Here is a 27189-nt window from a genome sequence, read left to right on the forward strand (position 1 = left end):
AAACAACTTTCTTAAAATACAACTTGCATACTTTCAGCCGTTTTCGCACCCTGAGAACAACCAAGATTTAAAAAAAATAGAAAAAAATAATAAAATTAAACGAAAAAGACTAAAACAGTACCGCTTTATTCATGTTTAGTAGCTGCCCGTTTCAAGATTTTCGTTCCTATGAATCAAGTTTTGGGTTTTTTGTTATAGCGAAAGCCCTAATGTCTTTCTCATAAGATGACAGTGTCATTGATTGTCTTCGTTTTTTCTCTCTTTCTTTTTCTTCTGTTTGTTCATCTAACACAGAAACAATTAAAAGCGAACATGATAGTTTGTTTAGTAAAATGAGCAAACTTGAAAAAGTGTACAGGAAATAAAACTAGAAACATAAATATAATATAATAAATTAGCAAAAAAGAAAAAAAATAAAGCGAAACGCTCTACAACGTACAGGTTTATTAAACAATCTTTCCACGATCTGCCTGTTTCTGGTCGTTCTTCTAAGAAGAAACCCCCTATTTGCATTACCTAATATCCTTTTTTTGCTAAGGAGTGTGTGCGTGTCTGTAGGTGATCGTTCTTTAGTGGAACGAATGTGGGAAATGTATAAATTTTCTCAACAACTAGCTAGAAGAATTCCTAAAAACACTCAATCACACACGTACACACATACATACGGGGGGCTTTTTTCCATTACAAAAACGATGAGTGAGAGCGGTAGAATGAAAACAAACCGAATGTTCGGGCAAATTATAATCCCTGTGGGAGATCTGAAAATTGCCCAAGATATTCCCTACTATTTACAACCCGTACAACCGGTAACTTCCTCCTCCTCTCTTTGCCTTCCCCATCCTCCCACATCCAAACAAGATCCGGGGAGAGAGATCCCCGGGGGAATGGTTGTGGTGGGTTTTATCACTAATCACTTAGCTAGAAGAAACCTACATCAGAACAAACATCAACACTACACGCAACGCACAAGAGCAAGCGAATTTTCCCATCCAAGTTTATCAATCCTGTTTTTAAAATAGGATTGCATGGCGTTTCTCCCTTAAATTTTACTTGTTACAGCGAAAACTATCAACGAACCCGTGTGTGTATGGTTTTAAACGGTTAATAAGTATAGATAGTAGTATCGATATTCCGTACGGCAATATGTAGGTATATATGAGTGTGTAATAAATAGTTTTGCATTTTGTTTAACTACATATTTCACCAATTCCCAGTTGCTGCCCAAGTGGATCGATTCTGTGTTGGCAAATTGCAATAGAGCTGCGATAGCGACAACACGATCCCACTCGGTCAACACAGGTGTCAATTCAAATAGTGCGTTGCTGTATTTGTTTCGTTTCAGAGCTTTACGAGTGGATCGGTGATTACTCACGTCCCTCACTCATACTCATCTTCAATAACATTCACCACCGAAAGGTGATGGTGTCTTAAATGGCACGCCCCATGGATATGGATGTATTACTATACAGTTTACCTTCATCACAAGATGAGGATTTTTTTTGCGAAGGGGCTTGTTTGCAAAAAAAGTAGTAACATCGATATTCTTTTAACAAAAAAATGCAGTTCATTAAGCTACGATGATAAGTACAGTTTGGCTTTAGGGCATTCGGTGCCGCAACCAAACACCTTGCAGTAAGTGTGTTTGTTTGAGTAATATTGCATTCGGAGCATGGCTAGCCAACTTTTCCTTTTTTTTGTTATGCCACACATGATTGTTTACGTATGCTTATTTTGTTTGTTTTGTAAGTGTGTTACGGTTGGGTAAGATTGTACATTAATGTATTTATGTAGTTTGCTTTTGCTGCTTATTATTTTTTCGTTTGCTCAGAAACTGTTTACATGTACCTTGTTTAATACATCCACGTTGCATAATGCATATTGTTAAGTGCCATATGGTTGCGCAATTACTATTATTGATAAATGGGGCGTAGCTTTTACTACACAGAGCCGTATGCACTTTGACGGAATGTCGGATCATTATGTTTAATTCTATCTTTTTAGGGTTATCTGTACGCGTTAAAGCTGTACCTTTTGTTTACAACAGCTTAAAGGTTCCTTCTCATAATTTTTTTCAACACTTTCCTGTTAACTTATTCGAGCACGAGTGAGATTGGAGTACAAGTTAGCCAGTACAAATTAAAACAATCATTTTATGAGAAACCGACCTGTTTCGATCACAAATTACAAAAGCCTGAGCTAAATACAACTAGAAGCACATGCTCTTAAGAAACAAATTTAAAATTAAATAATGCGCATAGCCTAACCTTTAGGCGCAAACGTATAATATTTAAATATAACCGCTAGCTCGCTCAGCTCGAAGCAAAACTGTATGGCGATGAGTTTCTGAGTTTCACTTATAAATGGAATTTAAGTGCAAAGTTGACAGTTTTAAGTAAAGCTCAACCCATTCCCGTTCCCGTACGTTCACAAAGATGTTCCTTTTTGTGTTGGCGTCCATCTATAGCTTCTAGAGATTCATCTCCATTAAAGAAATCTTTCATTGCACACGTCTCTTAAAACGGTTAGATTGCACATAGTTACACAGTTTGCTTAAATATTATACGGTATGTTAATATGGTTCACACGAAAAACGGTGTGGCACTTTCAGTACCATTTTATCGACAAACGGCTCTTTCCAAAAACACTAAACAACCCTTGGTAACATACAACACACACGCCGCTCGCTATTTTCGAGATTGCTATAGTTATCGGTTTTTCTAATACCCTTTTTAAATTACCCGTCAAGTTAAGTTCGGAATAAAAACTATGTTTAAGCTTATATGCTTTCGCAACCATTCGCCTCCCTCTCGAGAAACATGACTTTCTGTTAACTTCAATCCAAACAACCGAGAACCTATTATTATTTTTCTACCCCCTACGTCTCTAGCCAAGCCTGTATTATACTTTCGTACCAAACCATTGTTGCTTTTCCCTAATGCTTCTCTGCCCAATCTCATTGTAACTAATGCTAATTCTATTCGAGTGGAAATAGAAACAATCAAACACAACACCGAAAGGCTTCCACGTTCAACGTTTCAACCCGCTTTCGAAAAGCTTTTACCCTAAACGAGCTTTCGAATATGTTCTTCTATGTGTGTTTTGTTTAGTTTTTTTTACCTTAAAGCCTGCATCCCCTTTTAAATATGGTTGTGCTCGAACGAAAACGGTGCCATTTTGAGGGGTTTGAGATTCATCAACACATTCACTAACGATACAACACCCATGATGCTCTCCCCACACGTGGAGCAAAAGATCCAACAAACACTTAAGCTTACAAACGATAGTGTAGTGGGTAAACGTACGATGTGTGCCGCAAAGTTCACTCGATTTGAAAAATAGTATCGGGCAGCCCGCTACCACGAAACGACGAATTTCCCGATTTTGTTTTTGTTTTTAAGATACGACTACCGATTACCACCGATGCGATAACAGTATTTAGGCCAATAAGTTGGTTTCTTTACTAAAGTAGGTTGTGCTGTTGACAATGTTACAAATATATACCGCACAGTGCAACAAACCTTCCCCATTCTTCAACGGCGTCCTTCCTGATCCGTCCTAAGCCTCTTGCGTGCTACTTCCTAACCGGGAAGGTTTGTACACTCCGTAAGCGATAAGCTCAGTTCTGTTTTTAGCTCCTGCGACCCTTTCCGGTGTCGGGTTATGCGTGAGCATTGTTAACGTTATTCTCGTGGGTGGTACCAGTTGCCGCACCGCAAATGTTTCCACTCGAAACGGACGTCGCCGGAGGATGGTTGGTGGTAGCGCCGACCGACGAACAGCTCGTTGTGCTGTTGCTAGTGTTCAGATGCGCCAGGAATGTGTCCGAAATGAAGGCATGCGATTCCGCTTCCTTTTCCAGCATTGAACGAGCCTGTTGAAGATGGGAAGAAGAAGGAAAAAAATATTTAAGATGGGGGTGTGGGAAACATTTTCTGGAAACGGCCTCACATACCTTTAGCTTGTGTTCTTCTAATCCTTGCTTGACGGCATCGTGCTGTCGCTGAAGCTCGTCACGCTTACGTTCGTAGGTGGCCGTTAGCCTAACACGCTCGGTGACGCCTTTTTCCACTAGTGTTGAGTCCACTTCGCGTTTCATTCTACGAGCAAAAGGAAGTTTTAGTCGAATAACATTTTTATAAATATTTTTTCATTGCAATTTAGTGGAAAAAATAACGCTTTAAAATCTTCTGTATCCTGATAACGTTTACATTAAAAAAGCGACAAAAATGTTCCGATTTTTCATGCGCTTACGCCGTCATCTGGTGGACACTCCACTGATCAATAATGAATGTAGCCCCTCTAGCCCCTTTTTAAATAAATTCTAAGAGAAGACTCTAGCCCCTTTTTATATAAACAAAATTGAATAATGTGATTTTAAAAAAGTACTACAAAGATGACAAAGTGGTATTGCACAGAAACAGAAAAAGATAAACAAATTATTTTTTACACCTATGGCTCAAGTGCCGGTTAAAGTTCCCAAGAAGACGAGACAAAGATTGATTATGTATTATTAAATTATAGATTTTTTAAAGACAACAATGCATTTGTTTTCAGTATGTTTTGCCGTTTAATTTTTCCACGCATCTCAAAAAAGTTACTTTTTGAATGCATACGTTTTTAGACCACCAGGACATCACATGAACTCACGAGAGCATCTTAGTGACTTATAAATACTAACCTTTCTAACTCGTCCTTATCTTTGTGCACCATAGCCAGCTGCTTAACCTCACTCTTGCGCGATAATTGCAGTTGTCGCATCACCTCACTTGTTTCCCGTTCCAGTTGTGTCTATCAAAACGAGGAAAGCTTCTATGAATTTCAGCTTCTTCTAAATCATTCCCTTCCACTTACCTTTAACTGCTTCATCTGAGCGTCCTGTGACTGGCGCAATAAATCCTCCGCTAGCGTATAAATAATCTCGTGATACTTCTCTAACACCTCCCGATAGCTTCCAGCATGATCGCGACAGATCTGTCTCAATCGTTCCGTTTGCGCATCGCCAGTCACATCCGCATCCGAGGCAGAAGCACACGGTGGTACCTTCACGTTCATGTCCGCCATGTTTTTGCTGCTGAACCGTTTCACCAGCTTATTTCCCATGCCAAACTTTGACTTCTTCACCGGTGCATCACCACCAAGATCGGTACTCTTCTGTGCTGCGTGGATCTTAAGCTTTTCCTTGTCGTGACTCTTCTTGAGCGCTTTGAGTTCCTTTTCGAGTGCTTCACGCTTCTTGCGGATCTGCTTATCTTCGAAGATTTTCTCCAACGGATCGGCTATTATTTTGCCACCATCAGGATGATTAGCCGCCTCACTAGCACCCATACTCGAAGTGTTGGTAGTCGTAGTAATGATGGGACCACCGGCAGTTGTCGGTTCTCTCACTGTCGATTGCTTTGACGCTGGAACGTTTGGATGGTCTACGGATGATGATTGTGCGACTGGTAGTGCAACCATCTTGGTGATTGCTTCCAGTGGTGCTTCCCGCTCGGCATCACTTTCCGCCGTACCTCCCGTACCGCCTGTCCCTTGCGAACATTGATTTCCTGCGACGGACCGTTGCCTAGCTGGACTGCTGTTGGTATTGTTCTCACTCGATTTCAGCGTATCGCCCTTTTTATTCGGACCTAAGGATACAACGACAACTGGCCCATGTTAGGATGACAATCGATGGGAATGTGTGGGGCGATTAAAGAGGAACGAGGGGAGGAGGAAAGGGTTAGAACATAAGAAAACAATAAATAAAAGCAGACAAAAGCAGAATAAAACAACACAGTGCTACACAAAAGCTAGAAGCGAATGGATAATGGAAAGAAAACACCTCAAACGTCCTTACATGAGTCCTCCTCCGATGGTTCCATGTCTTCCTGCAGTACGGCGAGCTGCTTGGAGCGCTTCTCTTGCTCGCTCTGGTACTTGATCGGATTAGCAAGTGCTTCGGCGAAATCGGACAGCCCGTCCGGTACGTAGTCCTTCACTACGATGCACAGAAACAGTGTAGCTAGCGGTATCGGTTGACCGACCTCCGTTCTCAACGTCAGATGTCGATAGCCAGGGCACAGCCCTATCACCGGCAGCACTCGATGACCAATCAGCTTTCCACCTTCTTCGTACGCCGCTATTCGTATGCTGGCAAGTTCGGGCAAAACTACCTTCTTAAACACGAACGGTTCCTCGTCGTACACCGGATTGATACCGTTGTCGCGTACGATTTTGGTGCGAAATTTTTTACGCACCGTATCGGCTGGCAATCCAAACATGTCCACTTCCACGTACGTGCCCACCTTTTTGTCGGTGAGAAACTGACCCGATATCACCGTCACCATTACTGTACCCGCAATAATACCGTCCACCTGTCGGAAAGTTAAGGACGCTCGTTACCACGAAGACGACTTCGAAACCATTTTATTTCTGTTGCTTACCGTACTTTCTGCGAATGGATCCAATCGGCGATCTTTGCGACGCATGAATTCCGGTTTTAGCAGATATCCACAGCGATGATTGTACTCAAAGATGCCAAGATTCAACTGCATCGCTAGATCGAGTGTTTGATAGTTTAACGCCACAAGCTGACATCCAGCGTTCCAGAACAGCTACACAGAGCAAATCATTTACAATGTTTAATTAGTCGTTAATAGAAAACGCAACTAATGTAACCCAATTTGTACCACAATCAAACAGTTGCTTATCGAAACGCATAATTAAATCGATAAAAAAATGGGATGATTTGTCATGATTTATCTCTAAATCGAAATCCTAGACACGTATAGGACACAATCGAGTCATTATAATTACGCTGCCACCGATTCCAATCGGTGTAGTATCGCAGTACACATCAACCAGTCGCACAAATCGATTCGATGCCCTAATCCGATTAAACCACTTCTATTAGATGCTGCCATAGTACCACAAATCAGTTGCAGCGCAGGTTTATGGCAGATAGCAACAGTACATGCAGTAGGGGCTCCATAAATTACGTAACGCTCGAAGCGCGGGGACTATCTTCTAGCGTTGCGTTTCGTTACGATAAGAAGGAAGGAGGGAATACAAAAATCTCGATATTAGCGTAACGTAATTTATGAACGACCCCTACGATTTATCATTAGCCACAGCAACTATTGGGAAAATGAGCAAATACCTTTCCATCGAGATAGTAAATGAAATGCATCCACATTTACGTGTGCAAAAGTTGCATGTAGCGTTTCCTATTTCTAGAAGTTCCAACGAAAACTCACACCAACATTCGCCGACTTACCTGAGGCATAAAATTGGAACTGTCGAAGCGTGTACCGGCGGGATAGACGCGCGATAGCTGATGCTTGTTGTAGTTGACGAACTCGATGGGACGCTCCTTGAGCAGCGTCGTTGCCTGCTTCTCATCAAACGAAGACATCTCGTAGAAGCGTGCCTTTTCTGCGTTGGTGGGTACGCCAAAGAGAGAAGAGGAAAGGGAAAGTAGAAAGGAAACCATGTTCACGTTTAGATTTTTCGTTCACCATCCTGTTGTCTGCAATGCACCCTATGTGAATTGGGGTGGAAAATTGTATGATAATCCAGGCGGGAATGTTCCTGCTATTGACAGGCCAGACCCAGCCATCGGATGGAAAAGATCTATCCAAGATAGTTTGTCTGTGTGTGTGTGTGTGGATGGAACTTGGTATGGGGACACAGTGTACATACTTTCCGAATTTTCGAAGCTACTGAAGTGCACCGGCTGTACGTAGTTGACGAGGGCGGATATTTCCGCGCCCGCTTCAGTCTCTTTGGTTTGGGGCACCTTGTCCGCTTCGTTCGCACCGATCGGACCGACCACCGCACCCGGCATGGATTCGTCATCGCTCGAACTATCCGTATCCGACGAGCCCGTACTTTCCTTTGAGCTTTGGCGAATTTGCTGCGAATAGTTGGAAGTACAACAGATGATGGAAAAGTTAATGCTAGCTGCTACTCCAAATTAACCTTCACCGCGAAATTTATCCCATCGTCCCAATGGAAAACGAATAAAGGCTTCAATTATTTTAACTAATTTCCAAAGCAAAATAAATGCCCGCACACCACGTGGTCTAAAAAGAACATGCCGCCACACGATTTACCATTGTTGTACCATGGGACATCCGGCACCCGCAGGGACCCACACCAGTTGCGAACGGTGCAATAAGCTTCGGATAAAATGAGTGGATAAAGATACCAATCTACCGGTGCCAGACGATGCTACTGCAGACAACTCGATTCTCGATGGTGCAGTGCCAGCAGTCGTCGATAGTATCGTCGGCAACTTAAAAGACTTCCTTTTACGCGAGCTTATCGCACCGGCAGCAGCACAAGAAAGGAAAGTTGTACTTTCTTGCAAGAAAGCGCCGGATGCAAGCTGTGTGAATCGGCCCGGAACCGATAGTATGCTTGCAGACGGAAGGAAAACTAGCACAAACTAAAACCGTGCTGAAGTGCAGGTGCTGTTATGGGCGTGATGGGGTGGTGCATGTGTGCCCCGGAAGTAGTACCTGCAGAGGTGGTGCATGGTGCGGTAGTTCTCCGTTTCCGGTTGCTTGCTGTGTTGTTGCTGCTGTTGCTAGTGGTGCTGCTGTACCATTGTTGTTGCTGACAGGGACCGGGTTGGTGCTGGTAACGTTACCATTAGATTCATCTTGCTGCGACTGCTGTAAGCTTGCATTTGCTGCACGACCCACCATGGTGTGGTGATGGAAGATGATGATGCATTTGCCCCGACGAAAGAAAAACAGAATGGGAGAAAAAAGTGGTGAATAAGAGTGAAATAGAAAGCGAAGGCCAAGTGTGTGTATGTGTGTGTCTTAGTGCCTGTGTGTGTGTACGATTGTGCAATTGCAAACGTGAAAGTCATTTAATGAAGCAAGCACTTTAAGGAACGCCATTTTTTATCCCTCCACAGCTCTAACGCTCTAAAGCGGTTCGTGCTTGGTCGCTTCGTGTTTACGACACAACTGCAATTGATGTGATAAAAATTGGGATATTTTCTTCGCAAAGATACCCCAACCATTCCCTATAGTCCTACCATGCCGGTAGCATATGAGATTTTGCAGTGCAATGCACCCGGCATTGCACCCGACGCAATAGCTACCGCCAGTGAGTGAAATTTATGCGACGGAATGCGTTTGCCAACTCAACCGCCAACGTACGAAAGTAAGCATGCGAACACGAGCTGAGTGAGAATTCTGGGATCTCTGCGTAATGGAACTAAATCGCTGTTCATCAATTGCTAAGTGCGCACCCGGTATCAGCCTGAAGCGTATGCAAATAGCAATACATTTGTTTGCATAGCTCTTTAGTATACGGAAGACAGATTCGTTTTTAGAATGCTATGCAAGAGAGCTCTTCCCGCAAAGACTGTGCTCTTTATAGGGAACGGATTTCGAAGAATGTAAACATATGGGAGTGTTGAAAATAAATTCCGTAGTAGCATCAAATTGTTTGAAATGTTCATTAGGATGCGAACTGGAGGAATTACGAGTTTCTTTTCTCCGTAATGACTCTTGATTATTCGACTACGTGGTATCAGCAAGTCTAGAACGCCTTTAGAAGCCCAGCATGACTTTAGAGCTCGTTAAGCCAAGAAGAAGAGTATTCTCTAGCTACTTCCGCGCTGCTGGAAGAACAAATATATTTCAATTAAACTTTAAGGCTAGTCAATCAGAATCTTCATATAATTTGTTTTTGCTGTTTGCAGCAAGAGTTGATTTTAACAGCTTTATTGAACATTCAATTCTCTATAAAACTGGGATATAAAAGAAAACATGGATGTACACCTATAGTAAACCAACAGTAAACTTGTCCAATAAATAACAAACTATCCTAAGAAAACACACCAATAGCACATAAAACAACTCAACCTCAAGCACGAAACCAGTAGTTAGCCAAGGAAAAGTACAAGTTTTTTGGAGGCTGACGTCTGGCTTCAAGAACAAACACTTTCCTTTCCAGTATCGTAAGCTTTAAGCAGTTTCCTGTAGCAGCTTTAAGTAGGTTTAAGTAGGGCCAGTTAAAAGTACGACGAACTTTGTAATAGAGCAGCGATTTTTAGCGTACTAAAATTTGGGTGTTTGAGAAGTTTTGCTTTTTGAGTAACTGCAAGTGAACTTTTTACGAGGTAGTACTTTAAAAATGCTGAGATGTATTAAAAATATCTTTATTACGACGATGAATACTAATGTGAAACGTTATATTCTCCCCGTATTAGTACAGTCAGAGTGTAGCCGGACGATAAATCTTAGTACGTAAAGCTATTGCACACTTTAACCGTTGGTCAATGAACAAATTTACACCTTCATCACTCAAACGGCTTTCTTAGTTGTCTTAGGTCTTACATATTGTGTAGGAAATGAAACATGATAACACATGGTTTCTGGACTAAATTTGTGTCTTAAAGTTTTCTAGTATTTTTTTCCAAAAAAGTGTCTCTGATTGATCAGAAAATAAAGGATGCAACAAATAGCTGATAATACAATAGGTTATTCATATGAAGTTTTTGTACTATCGACTATTGCATTCAATATTCTCCCTTTTTCTGCTACTTTCATATAATCTGAACTTTTTTCTATCCTCATCACAGAGGTGGCATCGGTTCGAAAAGAGTCCCAAGCTGAAGGTGTGTGATTAAGGTCCCGGCAAGGAGGAAGCTGAAATGCCTCGTATGAAGAGTCTCGTAGCAGCGGCCCCGTATTAGGGGCCTCGATTTTCGTGTTCTTGTATAGGCCAGACTAACTCCATCGAGTAATCTTATTTTTTTTTTTTTTCATGTAGGACGGCCAGGCCGTATTGCTCTATCAAGTAATCTTGAAGAGGATTAAAAAATCTAAATATAAATTACATAATTGTGCATGCGACATCTCTGTAACAAAATATTTCAATTCGAAAATGAATATCATATCCAAGTTAAGGGTTAAGGCACATTAAGGGAATACATTCTAAATTGTAATGATTTGGTATAATCCCAAGATTAGCTCAATCTAAAACGAGATCGTTACTGCAATTAATTTTTATTCGAAATATGCCACTCTTCTGGCAAACAACTCCCAATCGAGTTGAATGACTTGGATTTAAACGCTACTAAACATTCAAACATCAACCTCATTCTTTGTATGATGATTCATTTCACAAATGCATTCCTTTGCTGTTGGTGCCTGTTCGAATGCCTTTCCAATTAAATCTTCCCATCGTTCGATCCAATTTCAATGACAATCCAAGGGTCATACTATTCCCTAAGGTTTGTCATCTACGAAATCATCCTAGCCTTTTGATCATAGCACATTTGTGCAACGAAACAAAAGCTAGCTCAGTGCTGCATTCAACTTTCATTCCAGTCCTGGAATTCTCTTTCATGTCTCCGGAAACTATCACATTGACACTTTGCAAAACCCGTTCGGGAGGGTGCAAAGTATTTTGGAATTGGTAAAAGTTGTCGCCAGCATATATCTATATGATTGTATGTGTGTGTATGTGTGTGGTTGGCGTTGTGACATTTCCGTTTGCAGCATACAGCAAAAATCGATTTGCAAAGCACTCGTGTTGTGTGGCACCGAACCACGTCCGCAATCTGTAAATGAGGCACAAAACAACAAAGCTTCCTCCCCTGTTTCTCACACTCACTCGCTTTTCTTTTACATCGTATTATTGCATCCCGCATTATGACCCACCCAGTTGCAGAGTGTCATTATTCGGTCATTTATAACGAGCAGAGAGAAAAGAAAAAACAAACGGGGTCGAACGAAATTTGCCCTCCCTCACATTTACCTGCATTTGTACTGTTATTGTTGACGGCCGGCGTGACCCCGGTAGCAGTGGTGGGTGTACTGATGGCGGCGCTGTTGGCACTGCTGTTGTTAACTGTTGTGGCATGTGCATTAGCTGCGGTACTATTATTGCTAACATTGTTCACAACTGTACCACCGGTCGGGGGTTGCTGCTGCGGGCTCGACACAACGGTGGCCTTTTTATGGTGATGATGGTGATGGTGGTGATGTTTTTTCTTGTTTTTAATTATAATCTTTCTCTTGAGTAGTGCCGGCGGTGGAAGTTCGACGTTCGATTCGAGCGGGTGCGAATCGAGCGGTCGGTCGAGTAGCATATCACCGAAAATCTCCCGACAGTAGTTTGCTATCTTGGCCTGTGCCGGCAAAAGTTTGTGCAAGTAACAAACAGGGAGAAAATGATTCAAAGTCATTAAGGGACCATCGGATCTAGAACCAACAGGAAAGCTTACCTGTTGCCGCGGATTACAATGATTCTCGAAGCTCAGTATCACAGGAAATTCGGACGTCTTGAAAGCGGTTTCCGCTATCGCTTCCAGCACATCCTTGGCGCAGATCTCCGGTACGAAGGTGTAGCCGTGCACGATCACCGGCTCCTCAGTGCGTCCGTTCCAGAAATCGAGCTCCACACACCTTGCGGACAGGATTAATTAAGAGCGGAAAGAAGCTTAGCTTAATTGCACTTGCTCTACGGAGCGTTTTCACGATGCAGCTACTTACCGACACCCGGCCAGCAAACTTTGGCGATAGATTTCGACCGAACTTTTGCCAGTTAGCTGGTGCCCGGTTAGGTAGGTGTTGTGGGACGAATTGATGAAGTAGTGCGCCATCGGTTGATCCATATCATCGGATAGATCCAGCTTACTGGCCGCCATGATGGGATTATCTTCCGACATCAGATACCTACCAGTGTAAACGTGCAACAAGCAAGGAATTTAGTAAAGCCATTTAATGCAACCCATGGTGGAATTGGAATCAAACCCGTACCTAAGGAAACCGTCGAAGCTTAGCTGTCCTTTTTGGGCGTTAAACTTGTTCGGTTCGTACTCTTGGATGAGATCACGGGCCCGGGCCGTGTTGGCGTACGGGTGCAGGATCTCGTTCAGCCTTGGATCACGCTGGGTTTTGTTCAAGAAATCGACTAGTTGTGACGTTGACATTAGCCGTCGTTTCGACGTTCCGACTCTGAAATGGGAAAAGTCAAACAAGTTCACAATCGGAAGCACCATGCACTGAATGACCTGAAGATCGATTCGATCAAGTATACGATCCCCTCAGCCCGTTAATCAATCTTCGTTCGAACGGATAGATATCGGCGAATTGTTTGCACAGTCAAGTAGTTACTAGCCACAACTGAAGCAAAGACTAAGGCGAGAATAAAAAGCTGGAAGATAACTTACGACCCATCCTTCACATTCATTTCGATTTCGACTGAGCTGACTTTTCGCCACTTCTCCGTAATGTACCAAACGCCGCCGTTACAGCGAAACCTTTTGTTCGGCAAAGTGAGTGCAAAACAAACCAACCAGAAGCGGTTCGTTACATCCATCGAATGTTTAACGACTCAAAAAGAAGGATGCCCCCAACCCCGGGGGCGTACTCGAAGCGAATCAATCACTGTCTTCCGAACGGTTCCGGTGTGATTCGGTGAAGTGTATAAGCTGCATTCGATCTGTTCTGATTACCATCCACCGGGAACTAGCAAGGTCCGATGGTGCTACTGCTGCTGCTTCTAGCAGGGACAATAATCAATATTTGTGGTACTTTCTTATGGTGGAGAGAAAGTTCCACCCTGGCTGGTAGATAATCCAAAGTGCTGAAGTACGCACACTTTGCTTTACTGTTGCAGACATCCATCGAGCCTGAGTCTCGTCTACCCTGCAGTACCCACTTAGCATCTTGCTCTTCCACACCCATCCCTTTTATTTGCCCTCCCTGCCCCAATACACTTACAGCTCATCATACACTTTCTCCACCTCAGTTCTTTGGGAAAGGTTTTTGTACAGATTAAAAAAGTCCTCAAACTGGAACTTGGTCAGTGCGAGGGTATCGCCTTTCCCGGATGGCAACCCCGACACGTCCAGTGCCTTCTCGACGCGCCTCCGATCGTCCTTGTTCGTGGCGAACGTTTTGATGATGCTGTAAAGAGAGATAAGAAACAGTGAGAATGGTCCAAGTATTAAATCGGGATAAATATGCAAACTGAATGTGGCGACCAGGCACAAAAGCTTAATAAGGAACCTGATGCGAAACAAACGCCAGTAATCCGATCAACCGCATTTATGTTGCTTTTGTGAGTTTCTGTGTGTGTTTCTGTACCGTTATAGATTTTTTTTAATAATACGCTTTCCGTTCTGCCAAACGGTATGCTTTTCGGAAGATATTATAGCAGTTTTGGATAGAACTGCTAGCCGAAAGCGGATACTTTCTTACCGATGCGTTGATTTACAAGCTAAATAGCATAAAAAAAAAAATCCCTTCTCTGGTGAACCATTTCTCTATTGAGATTACTTTTCAAGTAACAAAAAAATAACAGCGATGGATTGACTCTGGTGATCACTTCTTGATCATTCATCACAGTAAGGGGTTCTATAATCAACTTTATGGCTACCACTCTTCGCCCTTTTTCTGCTATAAACCCCGATTGCTCTTTTCGGTTCTGTCGATTACAATTCAAGTTCGTCGGATGACTTATGGTGAAACATTACGAGTTGTTCTGTGTCCAACCGGAATGTGCACACTCTGTTCGTTGGTAATGAAAGTCATATATTTCCTAACCTCTTCGCCCACCCTGGTTCATACAATCGATTTCGACCGCAATTTCACAATTCTTTTGGGAATAAAACTTGGAGGCAAAGAAAGAAAATAACAAAAACTTTGACCTTTTCATGGTGTGTTTGTGTACGAGAAAGTGACCGTAACAAGCACGCCCTGCTCATTGAAGAATTTCCCCAACAATTTCCAACTAAATGAATGAGGTCTATTTGGGAGGGGATATGAGGGGAGGTATGTTTGTTGTCCGCTATCGTAGGCCTCGCGGGTGCAATAAAGAGTCTAATGTTGGATTTTCCGTATTGCTGCTTAGCACGTAATAAACGCACCATTACTTTCCGGTTGACACCTGAACCAATAACGGTAGCGCGCAGTGCCGCTGTGGGCGCTTCGCTCCGGAAAGATCACTGGTCACACAGTGGTTGCAGCTGTTAAAGTGCTAAGCGTGTGAAACTGTCGAGAACTGAGCTGTCATAATCCTGATATTGGGTGTTACTTTTCACATCGTTCTGCTGGATGGAATTTAGGCGAGAGATAAAAATAATTCCACCGGACGTTATTGCATGTTAGCTTTGTCAATATAAATAAGAAGCTTTACTTGTGGAGATAGAAAATATTTCCGAACTTCCTCGCTACTAGGTAGATATCGCAAACCACAAAATAGAAGCAACACGACACATTCAGAACGTCCGGATTCTATCTTTAGCAGGATGGCTGGTCGGTCAACATTGCTGTTCAGCCTTCTACAGTGACCATAAATGAAAAGCTAAAGATAGCCAGTTAGCAAACATGGCCAGCTGCTGGCAGGCGTAATCGGTGCCGGAAACATGAAAAGGGACGATCGTCGTTGTGTAGGCTGGGTCTTGGGACAAGAAACAGAAAAATCGTAATACCGTGAGCATCAGCATGGTATTTCCCTTTTTAACTTATGCTTTGATTAAAAGAGCATGCATAACATGCATGTTTTAACAAGTTTCTAACAAATTTTCTACCGTTATGAGTTCAATTTAAAACACAGATCTGAAAAAGGCACACGTGAGCATTCTGCATTTCCGGCTTCGTGATGTTATCAGGAAATCAGTGTGGGTCGATAAAAGCTATGTATTTAAACGGTTGAGTACTAATGGGGTGTCTTAGGGTTTTCATGCATTGTTTAGTATAAATTTAACTGGTAAAAAGACAACAAACTAAAGTTTTTGACAAAAATTAATCAATTATTTTACTAAATCTTTGCAAGCGGAAGCAGCAACCCTCTTGAAATCATCAGCACAGAGACATAGGCATCATTTCTTGTATTTTTTTAATTAAATCAATATTTTTTTTTTCAATAGTCATTTTAATCCCCTTACACAATGACAATAAAGTTCGCTAAACATCCGTCGTAAAACATGTCCCAAACGTTTACTAATGGTAAAAAGTCTCAACAACAACAGTGTGACCAGAGCAATTATTTATCAACATTTATCACCCTCCAGGGCACTCATATCGATGGCCATTATGATTCAAGTGTGCAGCGAATGTTGCCCAAGTCATCAATTCAGCTCAACTAAAGTTCATTTAGACCAATTGACTTAAGCTGGCTGACAGTTTTTTTTTTTTGCCTCTTCTTTCACCAACCATTATATCCCGCACTGGTAGCATCGACCGTCAAATTGATTCTTACATTTGTTATACATTCTCTTTCATAATGGCAAATTATGGTCCACTGAGAATCAGCTTACCAGTTTCTAAAGGAATGCTATAAAACATACCAGCAGCAGCATGCTGTGTCGTGAAAAGATGCCATTTCAAATTACATTAATAAGATTACAAAACACCGGGCGTCTCCATCTGAGCCGTACCAGCAACAAGGCGCCTCCATCCAAATGAACGATAAATATGAAAACGCACGGAGCAATCCTAATGCCATGTCTCGTCTCGTTCCGAAATTCTTCAACATAAATATTGTGCTTTTCTCTTCGTTGTTTAGAGAAACAAAAAGTCGGTTCTAGCTATTCACCTTAACAACAGGTGAAGTCAAATGACCAAAGATGACTTGAAATTGGTGCTGCCACGAAGGTAATGTGACAGATCAGCTTCTCGGTGTGACTTTGTCACCCAATTACCTGTGGTATAAATTTTTATCATATAAAAAACACAACCTCCAAATGACTTAAAATGTATGTACAAGACCTATGAAAGAAAATTAAGAGAAATTGAGCATATCATCACGAAAGAGAAAATACAAGAAACCAGTTTGGTAATTTGCAAACACATACAAAATTTAAAATCCTTTCTAAAAGTCACTCAGAGATGGACCAATCATACAAGGAGTGAGCTTTCCCGTGCTGTGCGCTAAAAATACAATGGTTGTCATTTCATCCTTCCGTCTCAGTGTATACCACAGGGCGTATTTTTCTTGTTGCTAAAATTCCTTTCACGCGCCCTTCATTACCGTCGTCGTTCTTGCGTTGAGCGTTATTTCGTTCCATCCATTAAAAAGTCCTCAATTTGCCTTTCAACCCTCTGCAACGATGGGCTGAATGGTACTGCACGAACAAACGTACTAACCATTCCAGAAGGTGCTGATGGCCAGACAATGATGGGTGAGCACAAAAATCTTATCACCATTTATGCAACAACACTCGCTGCCAAACCAAGCGTAGAAATCGTATCATAGCTGCCCGTCATGTCAGCTCCCGGCACTAGCTTCCGTGTGCAAGCGGAATGCTGCTACAGCAAAATAACCCGTATTCCGTATTTTCTCATTTTAGGGGCGTGAGAATACATCCTTGTCAGCTCGGTTACGCGCTGCACCAAAACTGAACTGAAGCGACCGACCGTGCGAAGCAAAAAAAGAAAGAAAGACGAGGGAAACCTCACTTGCGTCAGCGTAAAAGATTTGCAGCCATTTAGAAGCATTCACGGTGAACATGTTTCATCTCTTCAGTACGGGTCCTCTCACGGACGTACCCGATGATGAACGCGCGTACTTGCCAGCCATTGAAGCATATCCTAGGAAGCAACCTTGGGGCCTTTTCATGGTTTCCCTCAATTTGCGTGACTTTGCATAACTTGTTGTTGTGTCACCCGGTCGGCGGTGTGGTTGTACCAGCGCGTGGGAAATTCCGTTTCACCCATATCGAGTTCCTTAACAAGTGACCGGTCAGGTTTACGCTGTGCGAGAGTTTTTATTTTTAAAAGAAACCAGCCGGTGAAAATGTGTCTCACAGTCAGATAGCTACAGGAAAAATCTAATTTTATTTTATTAAAAAAATCGTCGTCAAAAATGTAAATTGTTTTGAACGCTTTAATCAAACTGATAATACACGTAATTTAACACTCTTTTTTGAAACTTTACGGTTTTTATTTCGATTCATTTTTAAATTTAGAAGAATCCCAGAACTCCAAACCAAAGAAGTTTCCCACGAGGTTTTAATACGTTGATTGTCTTCCATATTGTAGAGTTTACACCATTCCTCTTTTGTATGATGACCTTATTTTTATTTATAATTAATAATGACGGTCCAGTGCCGTATTGTCAACACCGCTTGTGTTGAGTAAATTTTATAATCATCTTGATAAGGCATTTCCTCCTTATTCTTTGCCTTATCCCGGGCATACTCGGTTAGAGTGTATGATGACCTTTTATACATTTTTTTCACTAGCTTAGCCCACATTAGAAGATCTCTTCTAAAAAATTCTCTTGCTCTACCACCATATTTTAACCGTCTACCACCATTCAATATTGGAACATAACACATCATTTTTGTTTGACCTAATTAACGTCTATAAACGTTCATTTCCATTTTGGGACTGCCCGGTGGCCTAGGGTTCAAATCCCGTCCAGACCGTCCCGGCGTGACCTAGTAGGTCGTTAAGCTAAGAAGAAGAAGAAGAAGAAGAAACGTTCATCTATCAAACTGCGTCTGTTTATAACACCTCGATTAAAATGCTATAATTAATTTTTCAACGTCCAAAAACAGACTGCTGATAAACGATCACAACAGAACAACAATCTCATCCACTGTCACCTACTGTTCTTTTCACTGCGCCAATCTTGGCCACTTGGTTGGTGGCGATGTGGCCAGCTGACAAAACCGCGAAACTACCAACTCATCGATTGAATTAGAGCCAGGAAGTGACTTACAGATAAAAAAAAACAACCTTCACCTAACCATGCCCCAAAACGAAAGGGTCCTGACGTGCCCTTTCCGTTGTGTTACGCTGCTTCAGTTCCCGGAAGCCAATCGATCACCTGCGCTAATGTAATTCTCGTGTTCCGGTTGACCAAGCCCATTTATTAACCTATACACACACATACAGGGGGTATTTGCCTGTTGAGAAAGTCTTTTCCGTTAAAGCCATTCTCGTCGGAAAGTAAAACCCGACGACTCGTTCCAATTGCGAACCAATTCGCCTTTTCTTTGCCGACGGGCGCATCCGTATGCATTAGCGCTGGACACATCCTTTACGACGCGCCCACACACGCAAAAGGGCTTTTATGTGTCCATATATCATCGCTATCGGCAGACCCGTTAGATAGATTATCTATCCATTCCTTCTTGTGATTCGTTTCGTTCGTCTTCTTGTGTGTGTGTGTGTGTGTGAGTTTGTTTGTTTATGTGTGCGTCTACCAAATCCTAACGAAATGATGGGTCATATGCTTTTGCCTGACCTTTCCCTTTCGACAGATTTCATTGCATTTCATTTGGGTGACCTTCTGCCATATTTTTGCGCTACTTTCGATTCCCCGTGCAATGCCACGCCTCGGCTGTGACTGCTAATGAAGGGCACACGAATGACTGGAGTTAGCGAAATCGATTTCCGAAACCGTTTGCATGAAAGCACTTGGATTTGAATTAGGTTTCGAGAAGGGATCTTGTGTCCGTTCTTGATAGGCTTGCATACTTCTAACCCGAGAAGTGTTGTTCAAATAAATGATCGCAAATCGTCCAAAAGCAAATGACCGAAGAGAATATTCTTGTCCGTTTGGTTGTGGGTAAACGAAACGAGCACGACGATGGACATTATTTTGGGAACCCTCAAACCAGATATTTGGCTTAATTACATGACTAAAGGCATTAACTCGGCATGTTACATCCAACGCTTAAAAAATCATTCTCATGGATCATGAATATTTTGCGTGTGAATCTTCTACTACTCTTTCGTAAGTATCTGTTCATTTTCTATTTAAATAAAACGCCCAGGACCTAATTTGTATGGGTGGATTCAAAGAAATTATAATTCGTTTGATAGACACATCCTAGTAATTTACTCAATCTGTTTTTCACCAATAAGCCAAAAATATAAGACTTCTACTGGCCGATAATCTATAAACATTTTGTCACTATTTATTTCATAGATCTTGTCACATTCTCACTGTGCTGTCCAATAACAAACACAACTGGATTGCCGGTCTTCACACAGTTGAACCAAGGATCAAATTCCAAAATCCCAGATCATTTTCCCTGCAGTTGAGAATTGACTATCCAACTTCGTGGTATCAATAAGCCTAGCAAGCCATTTCATAGCCGAAATGGTCACATACATCCGCAGACACAGACATGTCAAACATACGTCCTTCCCGCAACGCCTCTCAATATGGTCCGCTTGGGAATTGTAAGAATTACGACTACAGCGAACCAACTATACTGATAAGATAAAATAAAACTGCTTATATGCATTACCGATAGTTTATATATATTTTTCAGCAAGTATAATTCCCATTGACGCTATAGTTTGTCATATTGCAGGCCTAGAATACGAATACAATTATTTTCCATGCGGCTAACAAAATATAAAGTTAATAGAACGATTATTATTTTATCAATAATAGATTTTTCATTGGAATAGTCTTTCTTGCTAATTTTGTGTCTTTTACTTAGCAGACTACGATACTGTGTATCTTTTTAAATTGTTATCTATTTCATTGCTGTTTTTAACGAATTTAGCTACACATTTTAGCCCCTCGCGGTGCGTTTTCTACGAACAAACAAGTAGTATCGTTCGTCCGAAGGGATAAGGTACAAAAATCACTCATTTTTATCTCCGCCGGGATCGTGCCACATCGCACCCAACCGTCAAGCCGAAACGAATGCTGCAAATTGTGCTACAGGGCGGAAATTATGTAAATTTTGCTTCAACCAACCGCAAACGTCACTAATGCCAAAGCACAAGCTGAAGCATTTCAAAACCAGTACACTTGGGCATTGGGCCAGACCGTCCAATAAGGATACGTATTCTGACGATCGAGATGAAAGTGGCAAACCGACAAAAAGAAAATGTGTTGCACAAGAAGAAGAGGAAAAAAAACACAGCATTTCCTAAGCGACCTAATTTGACACGATAAATTAATATGCAAGGTTTGCCCGGAATATGGGTGTAAGGGGCAAAAATTATTCCAGCCCGCGTTTCCGGTCACATAGCAATGCGCATCTTTTCCCCGAGGCTAATGGCACACACACACACATAACAGGGGTAGCTTGGATTGAAATGGTAATAAAAAATAGAAAAATTATATTTTTTGCCTTCCTTTTGCACCGTGTCGGGGTTTATCGCGGTACAGCCAACATTTTTAAACACAACGGAGGTTAGAACCGGGGAAAGGAAAAAAATCTTAACTGCAAACAATCAAAGTGTCCCATCGAGAGAGTGCAAGTACAAAAATTAAAATAACATCTCGCGTGTTCCGTGAGTGCAATCAAAAAGTAAAGCTAAAATCAAACCACTGGAAACTACTTCGCTCCACCAACAGTAACAAGAAGCCAGTGAAAAGTTAGTGCCGCAAGGGAGCAGCAATGAAAAAAGAAATCGTTCACCATCATCTTCGTGCTTCAAAATGAAGTCATACAAGCGACCGACGCGCTGGATGGGTAAATGCAAATATTTCTTTACGTCCACTGCCTTTTCGGGGCGTCCTCGCTTAATCATCTTCTGCTATTTTCCTTTCGAATTGCTTCTAGCGTCACTAGTGGCAGGGTTGAAAAAATGATTGGCTGTTCCCCAAACCCTTCAGACCCTTCCAATTCTTCAACGAGTAGGAGCTTGCCTGGATGGGTCGGGAGGAAGTGAAATTTTACTTACTTCTTTACCGGGATCTTGCCAGTCTTGTCAACTTGTAGGCAAAGTTTGGTGTATGCCTTCTGGAGAAACATGATCGCGGGACCGTTCAGCTGGGTCAAGTTGTACGCCATCCGGATCAGCTCGTCGCACCATAGCTGGAAAGTGGGATGCAGACGGAGAGTGTGTTAGATATAATTAATGTCTGTTGGTTCCGGTTTCAAAAGGTGGACGACGAAGATGGGACCGATGTTGGGAAGCGAAATAAACGGACCAGATAAAAACATTAGAGTTGAGCGTTAAATAAATAGCACAACACGGTGACACACGGCTAAGGGTGAATGTAATTGGGTGTATAAATAAGTGGTGGCATTTAAAATAGAATTTCATAGGTCAAAACCGATCATTCACTTCCGGCAAGATCAATCACTTCCTATCATCTAAATTATACACTACTGCGATACGGTATTGCTGGCACATTTGGAGTGGTTGAGGTTACAAGTTACGGGTTTAAAAATATTTAAATTTATTATTCCAAGCTCCATTACTTTAAACAAGGCTGAAATATATTTCGTAAGAATTTAGACGCTTTCTGTGCGACAAAACAAAATTTATACTTCATAATCTTTTGCATTATCAGCCTTTTGTTTCCTTCTAAACCGTCAACTGTGCCAGAATCATGGCTGTAAAAAGCTCAATCTAGCAGCAGTTTAGTGAATTTATTTCAAAAAAAACCTGAAGAGTCAACTACACAAACCATTTTGTCGGGGGAAAAAAAAAAACCGACCAACAACGACCGCGAAATGAAACTTTTAATTAGTGCCATTTTTTAGCTCCTTTCGCTTGGGTCTCTTTCTGTGGGCTTGCGATTAAGTTGTACGGCCGAGCAAAGCGAGCACGGGGAAGATAAGAACGAACCCGGGAGTTATGGTTGAGTTTTACTGACGTCATCGGGCTTGGGCAGTTCTGCAGTGGCTCGCACATTATAAGCCACAGGATGTGTTTTGCCTTGCTCCTGTATGTATGTACACCGGAACCGGTGCGTTGAGCGCGGTTGAGAGAAACGGTGGACGGTTAAATATGGCCCCACCGACAGTTGTTGTGTGCATGCGGCACACATCTGCGCATCTGCTCATTCCACGCGGAAATAATCGAATTCTCGGCCAACCACAGGTTGGAATGGATCGGTGGATAGCGGGACCCGGAGAATACCGGTGTGCTTATTGATTTTTCCTCACAATTTCTACGTCAAAACCGAAGGCTTGCACAATTTCGCAGCTCATCAGTTAAATTGAGCGGGAGCAGGTATATAATCATAAAATAAAACGGAACAACCGCATAATGAGCGCCAGGATTCTCGTTGTCTTCTGTGCGTACATTACCAATCTTCATTTGTAGGTTGATGGAAAATTATCACCTATTAGTCTATGTTTTTGATCAGAACGTTAAGGAAAGTAGAACAAGAAATTTCGCTCATCTCATTACAAGTAGTTCGCGTTTCTATTGAGCATTTAACTGTTTTTTGAATACTTTCTGTTGAAAATGGAAATACACAGTCAGGTTTCATTTCGTATGTTGAAAGTTGCTGCGATACAAGTTTCAAGTTGGAAGTCTTCTACATTCGATAAAACTTTGGACAAGTTCTATTAATTGACAGCTGTCTCCGACCACAATTCCTTTCGACCTACTGGAAGGCAGGGTAAATATTTTCCCTACCAGACATAGCGCAAAATAACAGTAGGACTCAATGATCGTAGGTCACCAAACCAACTCTGTCGCCGTGCAACGAACTTTGGCGAGAAAAACGACCTGGAAAACTACTTTGCATGGGCTAAATGTGACTACCTTACCTTTCGGAGAAAGCTCGTTAACCCCGCATGCGTTTTGTTGGGAATAAAAAAGTGTCCATACACATTGAAAACCACTCGGCTATTGGGAAAAAGTCAAACCAATAGCTACAAATAAAAGAATCAAAATGGAAAAAAGGCAAGAAGAAAACGTTCAAATCCACTGCACACGTTTGTGATTCCTAGGCAATAGAAGCACGAACAGGTTAGCAATGAAGCAGTAATGGGACAATGAGACACGTTTCTGCACGTTTCTATTCCATGCTTTCTGACCTACATCAATGTTTATCTACACACTCCTTACACTTGTGGCAAAGGGGCATAGCAATGTGGGCAAATATCCTTTCCTGTCTACACACTTGCGCCGTTTTTTTTTCTGTCTCTCTCTCTCTCTCTCTCTCTCTCTCTCTCTCTCTCCGGGCAGAGTAAACCGAGCGCTAGTCTTTTGAAATTGACTTTTAGCATGTGGTTGCAGGAGATGGGATGGCATGGAACGGAAAAACTTTTGATCGTGCACACAGAAAAGTTGGTCAGTTTTGGTTGCACGTTTTTGTGTGCGGAAGTCGTCAGCTCCTTGCATATGCACCATTTTATCCACCCAGAGTTACTGGTTACGGGACGAGGAAATGTGGCTGTGTTTGGATTGATGGGGAAGAAAGAAAGGACGAAAGAAAAACATCACACACCACCTTTCCCTCGGTTGGTAATTGCTGATAGGTGGGATAAAAAGGAGACCCATACACCATCCAACAAATGCATTGTTCTACAGTGGTTAGCAATATTAAAGAGACATTTAAGTGATTGGTTTTTTTGTTATTTTTGTACAGACTTTGACTGTGACCAATTGAACTTTCAAAAATTATTTATAAATAGTTTTACTGTCCTGGTTCATTTACACTTTTAAAAAATCGATGTACCTTCAAAAGAGCTTGTTAGATAGAAAAACTATTTTTCTACAACTCATGAATACTCTGTGCGACAAAGTCATGAAATGTTGGTTTGAGGAAATATTAAAATAAAATGATCATTGTCATTGGTTGATCATTGAGCATGTGTAAAAACATAGTTTACCAGGACATTCAAACAGTGGCGGATCCTAGGAAATAAAAAACCCTTAGTGGCCCCGAGCACAATGGAAGTGGAAGCCCCTACTCTACCTTAAATCAACGAAGGGAGCGATGGGAGGTAGGGGTGAAAGGGTTCTATTCATATTGTGGAGACGACAGTATAAAGTGACCGAATACTCTTTCCAAAGTTCAAAATTATAGAGCATATCTTTTCTAGAGGAGTCACAATTTCTAGAGGACAATTTCAGGGAGAATCACCTTACAATGTTTGTGGTCCTCCACATACAAGGCCTGGAACTAAGTATTCATACAGGGCCTATAGTTTTATTGAAAACTATTGTGCTGGTATATAGCAAAGTCTAATACTGAGTCCTAAAATATTTCATAATACAAACCGGGACATCAATGTGTACTTTTTTCAAATTCAAAATGAGTTTCTTGCATTGCTAGGAATCACTCTTAAAATCAATTCCATATGATTTACACAAGAACCGGCACAAAACCGAATGGAATGTCAGTTAAGGCATAACAAAGTGCTTCTAAATCATGACAAGTTTGACATCGTACTCCCCAAAGAAAGAGAAAACATACGAAAAAACTTTAAAATTCTACGTCAATGAGCTGATAGAAAACGATAAAGCACTATGATAGTACCACTAGTTCGATTATTCGATGGTACATGCTTTAGCAAATCTGCAGCTCACCTGATTCCTGCATATCGAAAAATCAATTTATTCCTAGATTAACTTGAAATACGAAGCTTTTAGAAACTATTGCAATCACCTTTTAGTGATTATTAGGCAGCAAAATAATAGGAACAGAATAGTGAAAAACAGATCGTTAAACAGCATAAGAGATCGTTAAACAGCAATCTCCTGTTCCTGGAACAGTCACAAGTCAGCAGTGAGATAGAGAAAGAGGCAGTTCAGACTGATTAATACAGGATTTATCAGTCCATAGAACAAGCTTAAGAGTAGCTCAAACAATGTGCAATACAATATACAACATAATTTTCTATTTGAACACGATTCCCATAATAGCCTTGCAATAAACGCTTGTTGCGCGTTCGGACTAGAATGTGACACTCCTACCGAGGGTTAAAGGAGGTAGCGAGCTAATCTAAAAAGAACTTCAGCCAACCACTAACGAAAAGGTTAAGCTGTCGGTTGTCAGAGAAGCTGAGTTATTTGGGACTATCTTCCCGGAGCCCCCTTTTTACATTGTGCTGGTCTAGAATATGCACGATACACAAACCCGTTTTTCCCCGATAGATTATTTTGAACTCTGAAACAAATTTTAACTTTTGCTATCCGCCGTGTCCTCGTGCTTGTCCGACTCCTTCGTAGGCTCCTCTGGAGTTCCTCAAGATCTCTTTGGTCCTCTTCTATATACCTTATTCGCTAACGACTGTTCCTTTATCCTTCCCTCCGAGGGATCACTGCTCTACACGGATGACCTAAAGATTTTCCTTCTTTTTCCTCGTCTGCTGACTGTTGTACTCTCCAAACATTCCCAGATTCCTTCTCTGTGTGGTGCCAAAAGAACGGCTTGATCCTATGTCCCGACAAGTGTTACGCGTTTTCGTTTCGTTTAGATCCCCTGTGATCCCATTCAGTTATACCCTGATGTGATACACCGGATGTGATACAGTTATACGTTGGGAATCTTCTGTAAGGGTTCTAGGTGTTTGGCTTGACGAGACACTCTCTTTCAACACCCACGATGATTATGTTATCAGTTAAGCTAACAAACCACTGGGCTTGATTGTTAGGCTATCGTCCGAAATATGTGACCCCCTCTGTCTGAAGTCCCTCTACTGTTGTTGGGTTCGATCTTCCCTGGAATACGAAGCTCCAGGCTCAACCGCGATGGCCAGACTGGAGAGTGTTCAACGCAAATTTACGCGTGTTGCTGTTCGGCGCTTCTTTACCGGTTATCATCTGGATCTCCCTTCCTATCCTGTTCGCTGTCGCCTTCTTTCGTGCTAGCTTCATTGCAGGACTCCTGTTAAATGAACTAGATGTCCCGTCTCTCCTGTCCGTTATCGCCCTTTACGACACTTCTCGTCGCCTTCGCGATAGAACTCCTCTATACATCCCATCCCGCCACACTCTCTACGGCTCGAACGACCCCTTATCAGGGCTCTGTCGGCCTTCAATACCACCTTCCATCTGTTTGACTACAGTGTATATCTGTCTCGCTTTCGTGTTCGTCTGTGTGACTCTTCCTTCCTTTCTTCACAATCCTTCCTAGCACCCTCTACCTCCTCTTTTCATTAGCTACTTAAGAATATTTTTTGTTAAACCATTGTTGGCGGACAATTGAACAAAATAAATAAATAAATAAATAAATAACTAAATAAATATCTGCTTGGCTGAGCGATGTGAGATCCAAAGCGCGCGCATCCTTACTTAACTTTTTTTCACACCGCCAAGGATACTTAGAAGTGCGACACTATGGGTCTAGTGCGGTCAAAGTTTCTGTCAGCGACAAACTCAAATTACATAATTCCAGCTTAGCTATTTCAATTAATAACACAACTTGCGGTTATTTTAGAACGGCGTAAGATTCGCTAATTTTTCTACGGTTTATCATGGTTTAGCTATTCAATTATTTGTTCTACAGACTGGTAAAACCTGTAAAGATAAAACTCTACGCCGCTTTCGATCAAAAGTCTGT

At 41.8% G+C, this 27189-nt stretch overlaps 2 protein-coding genes across 3 annotated transcripts in view; one reads left to right on the forward strand and one right to left on the reverse strand.

Moving 5' to 3' along the window:
* Positions 1-27189, forward strand: part of LOC126564702 (ATP-dependent RNA helicase me31b) — a 515322-nt gene that overhangs the window by 86714 nt on the left and 401419 nt on the right. The window lies entirely within an intron of this gene.
* Positions 3608-27189, reverse strand: part of LOC126563840 (1-phosphatidylinositol 4,5-bisphosphate phosphodiesterase classes I and II) — a 79881-nt gene continuing 56299 nt past the window's right edge. The window contains exons 4-18 of one of the 2 annotated variants that reach the window (XM_050220612.1): positions 21621-21754; positions 13737-13922; positions 12771-12968; positions 12504-12686; positions 12236-12416; positions 11767-12139; positions 8502-8674; positions 7681-7894; positions 7256-7413; positions 6423-6593; positions 5837-6353; positions 4852-5645; positions 4679-4788; positions 3953-4097; positions 3608-3871 (exon numbers count right to left, since the gene is read on the reverse strand). In XM_050220612.1, the coding sequence (XP_050076569.1) occupies positions 3659-3871; positions 3953-4097; positions 4679-4788; positions 4852-5645; positions 5837-6353; positions 6423-6593; positions 7256-7413; positions 7681-7894; positions 8502-8674; positions 11767-12139; positions 12236-12416; positions 12504-12686; positions 12771-12968; positions 13737-13922; positions 21621-21754 (3750 nt within the window). In that variant the 3' untranslated portion in view covers positions 3608-3658. The remainder of the gene's footprint in view (positions 3872-3952; positions 4098-4678; positions 4789-4851; positions 5646-5836; positions 6354-6422; positions 6594-7255; positions 7414-7680; positions 7895-8501; positions 8675-11766; positions 12140-12235; positions 12417-12503; positions 12687-12770; positions 12969-13736; positions 13923-21620; positions 21755-27189) is intronic. The other variant, XM_050220613.1, reaches the window with a different exon arrangement.

The sequence above is a fragment of the Anopheles maculipalpis genome, chromosome 3RL, assembly GCF_943734695.1.
Source record: "Anopheles maculipalpis chromosome 3RL, idAnoMacuDA_375_x, whole genome shotgun sequence".
Lineage (NCBI taxonomy): Eukaryota > Metazoa > Arthropoda > Insecta > Diptera > Culicidae > Anopheles > Anopheles maculipalpis.